Here is an 8,341-nt window from a genome sequence, read left to right as displayed (position 1 = left end):
ATATATATATATATATATATAGCTCTGCTCCTTACATCACACCCACAAATAAAATGTAAACAATGTACTCCATTCCAAAGAAACAATAAAAAAAATTAAGTACACATTCAACTGATGTCAAACCACTTAGACTAATTAATCACTTTTATTGATTAACTTGGATATTTTTGTTTTATTTCATTGTTTTAGAGGGTAGGAGAGGAGGACAAACAGTAATGGCTATCAATCTAAGCTGCTGGACTTAATTTTGTCTAAGCAATTCTGCTCTCCTACATCAGCAAAAGTACACTCTTGCATATTGACTTAGTGATTCATTGAGCTCCACATGGCAAAAGTACAGCTTGCTTTGCACCACTGAGGAGGTCAGAATTAGACTGAAAGAAGTTTAGAGCTGTCTCCCATACTCAATACCTTTGTCATGACCAACATTGATTTTCTCCACTTACCACACATCTATAGTTAGTTAACACCAACATTTTAACTATTTTAACTACATATATGGTCACTTACAGTGAATAGTTGTTGTGCTTCTCATCAAGAAACATAACAACACTGCTAATTCCATTCTCCTTAAATGTTAAAATGTCATGACTTTTCTTTACAAGGTCAACTTTATCTTTCATCACACAGGGGTTGATAGCATAAACAAATACTAACTCCTTCCTCCACAAAACTGCAGGCCATGTGCAAAAATCTAAAACAGTTATTAAGTTGGCAAATTGGCAGAATTGTTACAGCATTGAAAAAAATGCCTTGGGACATTTGTTCAAGCACTTTACATTCTGAGTTCAAATCCCACTGAGCTTATCTTTACCTTTCATCTCTCCAGGGTTGATAATGCACCATTTAATCCTTGTATCAACCAATTCCCTACCCTCAAAATTGTTGGCCTGATACCAAAATTATTATTATTATTATTATTATTATTATTATGAAAAGTGATGAGCTGGCAGAATTTTTAACGAGTTGGATAAAATGCTTAGCAGCATTTCTTCTGGTTTTTTATGTCATTCATCCTTACACGGTTCATAAAATAAAGTACCTATCAAATACAAGAAGGGGAGGTACCAGTATAACTGACTTGCCCCTCCCTCAAAATTGCTGGCTGTGTGCCAAATTAAGAAAAATGATATTATTATTATTATTGAATGAGAGAGCAGGGCCTGCCATCAAAGTGACATTAGGGTACAAATATACAAAGCCCAGTATACCCATCATGACCACCATCTGATTAGGGTACACCAGACACATGCATCAAAACCATATGTGTGTCATATGATAATCTCATATCAAGATAAACAGTGCATGACCTTGCAGGTGGGGCCCAGTTAGAATTTTATTCTGGTCGACTAGCCCATTCCACTCAAAAGGTCCTTGAATAAGGTTTGTTTAAGGATGATGAACAAAACACCCATACTTCCAGGGGGCAATTATTCAAACCTTAAAGAATTCCTTTCAACACATGGCTATGATGCTCCCCCATTATTCCTGCTCTTGATCAGAGATGATCATATCAGCCGCTAAGGGACATGCTCAACTGGTTATAGTCTAGCAACTGACAAGCAACTCTGTGGTATTGAGTGGATATTTACTGTAGCCGATCTTTTATACTAAGACAAAACATATACATGATAACACTTCCAATCAGTTAAGATCAAAAGCCATGAGAGTCACTGCCAGGTACTGCATCAAGGCATTTATTATTATTATCATTCATGTGGCAAACTGGCAGAATAATTAGCACTCCGAGCAAAATGCTCAGCAGTATTTCATCTGCCACAAGATTCTGAGTCAAAATTCCACTGAGGTCAACTTTGCCTTTCATCCTTTTGGGATCAATTAAATAAGTACCAGTTATGCACTGAGGTCGATGTAATCGACTTAATCCCTTCAACCAAATTTGAGGCCTTGCACTTCCAGTAGAAAGGATTGTTGTTGTTGTTGTGATTATTATTATTATTATTATTATTATTATTATTATTCAGGTGGTGAGCTAGCAGATCTATTAGCACACTTGGCAAAATGTTTAATGACATTTTATCCATCTTTATGTTGAGTTCAAATTCCATCATGGTCAACTTCATCTTTCATTCTTTTGGGTGTTGATAAAATAAGTACCAGTGGAGCATTAGAATTGATATAAACAACTAGACCCTGTCCCCACAAAATTTCAGGTCTTGTGCCTATAGCAGAAAGGATTATTATTATCAAGGTAACAAGCTAGCAGAATTGTTAGCACACTGGACCAGATGCTTAACAGCATTTCATCTATCTTCATGTTCTGACTTCAAATTCTGCTGAGGCCAATTTTGCCTTTCATCCTTCTGGGGTTAATACAATACCAGTGAGCAATGGGGTCAATGACACTGACATGTCCTCAGCCCCAAAATTTCAGGCTTTTACCTATAGTAGAAAAGAATATTCTTATCATTATCATCAACATTATTATTATTACTATTATTATTATTAATGGTTTCAAATGTTGGTACAAGGCCAACAATTTCAAAAGTAAGTCTAAGTTGATGACATCAATCCCAGTGTTTAGCTGGTGATAATAATAATCAGGTCCGAAATTTTGGGGGCGGGGGCCAGACGATTAGATTGACCCCAGTACGCAACTGGTACTTAATTTATTGACCCCAAAAAGATGAAAGGCAAAGTCAACCTTGGTGGAATTTGAACTCAGAATGTAAAGGCTAATGAAATGCTGCTAAGCATTTCACCCAGCAGGCTAATGATTCTGCCTCAATAACAATAATAAATTATTATTATAGTAATAATAATAATCCTTTCTACTATAGGCACAATGCCTGGGATTTTTGGAGACGGGATAATTGATTGCATTGACCCCAGTACTTGACTGGTACTTAATTTATCAACCCCGAAAGAGTGAAAGTTGACATCAGCAGAATTTGAACTCAGAACATAGCAATGGGCAAAATACCACTAAGCATTTCGTCCAGCATACTAATGATTCTGCCAGCTGGCCACCTTAATAATAATGATGATGATGATGATGATGATGATGATAATGATAATGATAATGATAATAATAACAATAATAATAATAATAACAATAATAATAATAATGATGATGATGATGATTTCAAATTTTGATACAAAGCTAGCAAGTTCAAGGGAGTGGGTAGGTCAATTACATTGACCCCAATGCTCAATTGGTACTTATTTTACCAACCCTGCAAGGATGAAAGACAAAGTTGACCTCAGCAGCATTTGAGCTCAGAACATAATGACAGACAAAATGCCACTAAGCACTTTGCCTGACGTGCTAACAATTCTGCCAGCTTGCCACCTTACTACTACTACTACTACTACTACTACTACTACTACTACTAATAATAATAATAATAATAATAATAATAATAATAATAATAATAATAATAATAATAATAATAATAATAATAATAATAATAATAATAATAATAAAAAAAGCAACTAAAGGATAAAAATAGAGTGATGTATTAAACTTGATATTTCTCCGCTGGGAAAATGTTGGCTCATTTATTGACACATTTCTCAAATTATCTAATGAAACTGTTAACAATTAATTAGGTAATTAAGTTTAGTGTTCTAGCTTATTGCCATCACTTTTCCATTCCTCTGTGATCAGAAAAGTAAATATCAATAAAAACTTACAAGTTACACATTTTTAGAGGAAGGGATTTAATTTGTTGAATAAGCAAAAGATATTCAGAATTAGAAGCTCAATATACTTTCAGATGAGACGTTAGCTTACTTACACTTGGCTAATTTCTGTGAATTTCTGTTGGACTGAGTCAAGTATTGGATTTGTATGGTTTTTATGAAGAGTTAGAGAATATATGTAGTTAAGCGAAACAGAATAAAGGGTCTTGCCAGAAGCCAACAGTGGAATATTAATGTTTTAGTGTTCTGATGTATTAATGAGATGCTAGACATGTGTTTCCTACAGGTAATGTTCCCCTGAAGTTTTATAGCTAATCTCCAACTAAGTCAAATAACTGTTTTTCAAAGACCCAGCCTAATTCCCTAAACACTGAATGATTTCCAAACCTAAGAGACAACAAATATAAAAATGTACATATATCACCTACAGAAAGCTTTTAAGAACTAATGCTCAGCTTCAGTTTCTTGGCATTAGACAGACAAGAAAGTAAACTCTCCAGGAGTAGAACTGGTTTATTTCAGATAACATTCCCTGATGATCTAATACCTAGCCTCAACAGCAAGGTAAGCTGGGATACAAACAACTGTGTTATCATTATCATCACCTTCATCATTCAACATCCATGGGTTGGATGGTTTGATGGTTTGACAGGAACTGGACAGCTGGAGATCTGTCTAGGCTCCAATTGTCTGTTTTGGCCTGGTTTCTACAAGTGGATGCCCTTCCTAATGCCAACCACTTTACAAAGTATGTTGGGTGCTTTTTTACATGCCACTAGTAAGGGTGCTTTTTACATGGCACCAGCGCAAGTGTATTGTATGTGACACTGGCATGAATGCATTTTACATGGCATTAGCACCTGCAAGACAATGATCTCTCAACTGGGAGAGGGAGTAAGAGGACATATCTGTCAGGCACTGAATAACATCTCTCCTCCCCAAGCCTCATCCCACGTTCCCTTCCCAGTTTTCAGAGTTGGCACTGTTAATGTAGGCACACTGAAAGGTAGGTCTAGTGAGATTGTAGAGATGCTTGAAAGGAGACAGGTTGATGTATGCTGCATACAAGAGGTAAGATGGAGAGGAGCTTCAGCTAGGGTCCTCACAGGCAAGGCACATAGGTATAAAGACTTCTGGCAAGGTAACATGGATGGAGTAGGGTGTGTAGGCATACTCCTTGCGGAGAAATGGGTGGATAAGGTCATAGAGGTTGTCAGGGTATGCGATAGAGTGCTTAAGCTCAGGTTAGTCCTGCAGAACAGCACAGCTACAATTATCTCTTCCTACGCCCCACAAGCGGGGCTACCAAATGATCAGAAGGACCATTTTTATGATAACCTTCTACAGGTTACCTCAAAGACAAGTGGCAATGACCTCACCTTTGTGGCTGCAGATTTTAATGGGCATGTTGGGCAGAAATACAGTATCTTCACTGGTGTACACGGGGGCTATGGTATTGGTTCTTGGAACGATGAGGGAACTAGGCTACTGGAGTTCTGTGATGCATGTAACCTTTTAATCTGCAACACTAAGTTCAGGAAGCCAGACAGCCACCTGATAACCTATCAATCAGGGGACTGTGCCAGCCAGATTGATTTCATCCTCACCAGACAGCAGGACGCAGGATTGCTCTTGTATACAAAGACACTCCCAGGTGAGGAATGCACCCACCAGCATAGACTAATCATTAGTGACTTTTGACTTAAGACCAAGAGGATGCCAAGAAGCAGACCAATCCAGAAGAGAAGGATTTGGAAGCTAAAAAACCCTTCACATGGTCAGAGATTTAGGGACATCCTCATCAAGAAATTTGATGAGAGGGAGGAGAAGCTACAGACCTCGGACATAGAAGGTAGCTGGAAATTCCTACAGGACAGCTTACTGAGTGCCAGAGACCATGTCTGCGGATGGTGCAAAGTCCCTTCCAGACCTAGAGTAACGTGGTGGTGGAATAATACGGTAGATAAAGCCATCAGAGCAAAGAAACAGGCTGGAAAAGCCTGGAAGAGTGGGGGTAGCAGGGAACCATACCATATAGCCAAAAGGGAGGCTGGGCAACAGGTATACAAAGCCAAGGGCAAAGCAGAAAAGAAGAAGCTTGCCAATGTCCAGCGACATGAGGACAAAAGAACTGAAGTTTTCCAGATTGCAAGACAGTGTGTGAGAGAAGATTGTGATGTCACAGGAGAGAAATGTGTCCGCATATATGATGGCACACTTGCATTTAATGATTCTGAAAAGAAAGAGGCTTGGAGAAGCCATTATGAAAGACTGCTGAACATAGAGAATGAATGGGAGTAGGAGAGCCTGCCAAATGTTGACCCAGTAGAGGGACAAGCTATCCAAATAGACAGCACCCTGGTAGATAAAGCAATTAAGGATATGAAGCCAGGAAAAGGCCTCCGGCCCATCAGGAATCATCGCTGAGATGCTTAAAATATCTGGTGGTGTGGGCTATGGCCTAATCATCCGTATTGTAAACCAGGTAGTTCATGATGGAGTCACACCCAATGACAGGCGTAGCAGCACCATAGTCAACTGCTACAAAGGTAAAGGTGGTGCTTTAGACAGAACTAACTACAGGGGTATCAAACTGCTAGGTCAGGTGATGAAGGTCACGGAGAGGGTCATAGCTCAACTAATTAAAGAGAGTCTGCTTAGATGAGATGCAGTTCGGTTTTGTGGCAGATAGAAGCACCACTGATGCTATATACCTGGTACAGCAACTGCAGGAGAAATACCTAGCCAAAGATAAACTCCTATATTTGGCTTTTGTGGACTTGAAGAAAGCCTTTGACAGGGTCCTCCGATCCCTTAACTGGTGGGCAATGCAGAAACTGGGGAGTGACTAATGGTTAATAAGGGCTGTACAGGCCCTATACAGAGATGCCATTAGTAGGGTTAGGATTGGAAATGAGTATAGTGAAGAATTCTGTTATTCCAGGCAATAACAGAGGAATTCAAGACAGGCTGCCCCTGGGAACTCCTATATCCTGATGACCTGGCCCTCATAGAATCACTACCAGAACTAGAGAAGAAACTTCAAGTGTGGAAGCAAGGTTTAGAATCAAAGGGCCTTAGAGTCAATGTTACAAAGACCAAAGTCCTAGTAAGTAGGAAAGTGAACACATCACACACCTCTTCAGGTAGGTGGCCCTGCTCGATCTGTAGAAAAGGTGTAGGTAGAAACTCCATAAGATGTACCCAGTGTGAGCTATCGATACATAAGTGGTGTAGCAACATCAAAGGAAGATTAACCGGGAAGATAGCTTTCACGTGCAGCAGTTGCACAGGGGCAATAAACACCACAGATGCTCAGAAAAGAGATCCCATCACATGACAGGGGGAGAAACTATAAGTAGTTGATAACTTCCACTACCTAGGTGACCAAGTCTGTAGTGGGGGGTGGATGCTCAGAGAGCATTGCCACTAGAATAAGAATAGCCTGGGCAAAGTTCAGAAAGCTCCTAACTCTACTGGTGACAAAGGGCCTCTCGCTCAGAGTGAAAGGTAGATTGTATGATGCATGTGTGCCCTGAGAGAAATGTTGGACATACCTTTGGATCGTAGGGCAACATGCCATGCTTGAGGAGACCTACTGAGTCATGTACATCAACATCAACAGCAATATGAAAATTAAATCAAATGGAAATTGTAGTTGAGATCCTCGTGCTGGTAGCACATAAAAAGCACTATCCGAACATGGCCGATGCCAATGTCACTTTGACTGGCTTCTGTGCCGGTAGCACATAAAAAGCACCATCCAATCATGGTCAATGCCAGCTCCTCTGGCCCCTGTGCTGGTGGCATGTAAAAATCATCCATTACACTCTCGGAGTGGTTGGCATTAGGAAGGGCATCCAGCTGTAGAAACACTGCCAGATCAGATTGGGGCCTGGTACAGCCTCCTGGCTTCCCAGACTCCCAGTCAAACTGTCCAACCCATGCCAGCATGGAAAACAGACGTTAAACGATGATGATGATGATGATGATCTGTATGTATGGATGACCACAATTTTACTTAGCTTGACATATCTTATATTACTGTATGTACTGTATAAGCACATAATAAAGCACCCTTAGTGGATTTGAACTTAAACACTTTGAGCTGGAAGTCGAAAACCAAAGCCTGCCAACCATTTTGTTCTGGACACAAATAGTATTATAAGACTATTTTATCACTATATATTAACCAGCTAGACATAAAAGTTTGAAATTACCTTAACCAAATTGTCGACAGCCATTTTGACAGCTTGCACTGGCCGAGCCAAATCAGGCATGGCGTTGCCATCTTCAGCTTCTTCATGTAGAATCACAAGTTTGGAAACCTGAAAAAATAAGAAAAATGTTTATCAAATAAGCAAATACAAGAAAAGAACATTCAGAAAAAATTCTTTAATATACACAAAAAAAGTCATTGCATCAGGCCCGAGACAGATGTTCTAAAGTTTGTCATGGATATAAAAACATCGTATTTCCATTAAATTCTTCAGTTCAAAATGCTACTAACACACACACATAATACATACATATAAACTTTGAAGACTCTGTCAATGTAAAGGTATTGAGTAAACCTTCAGCTTAATTTTAAATTGTTTTCATAAATAAGCATAAAAAACACTAATGTGTGTGTGTGTACACATGCATACATATATATATATGTGTGTGTGTGTGT

At 39.1% G+C, this 8,341-nt stretch overlaps 1 protein-coding gene across 1 annotated transcript in view; it reads right to left on the bottom strand.

Moving 5' to 3' along the window:
- The window catches only part of LOC128248379 (vinculin-like), a 149,095-nt gene that overhangs the window by 31,608 nt on the left and 109,146 nt on the right, over positions 1–8,341 (bottom strand). Inside the window, exon 2 of the mRNA XM_052969644.1 lies at positions 7,887–7,994. Coding sequence (XP_052825604.1) covers positions 7,887–7,994 — 108 coding nt within the window. The remainder of the gene's footprint in view (positions 1–7,886; positions 7,995–8,341) is intronic.

Source organism: Octopus bimaculoides, chromosome 7 (assembly GCF_001194135.2).
Source record: "Octopus bimaculoides isolate UCB-OBI-ISO-001 chromosome 7, ASM119413v2, whole genome shotgun sequence".
Classification (NCBI taxonomy): Eukaryota; Metazoa; Mollusca; class Cephalopoda; order Octopoda; family Octopodidae; genus Octopus; species Octopus bimaculoides.
Note: the sequence above shows the minus strand (reverse complement) of the source record. Positions and strands in the feature narration are given on the sequence as shown.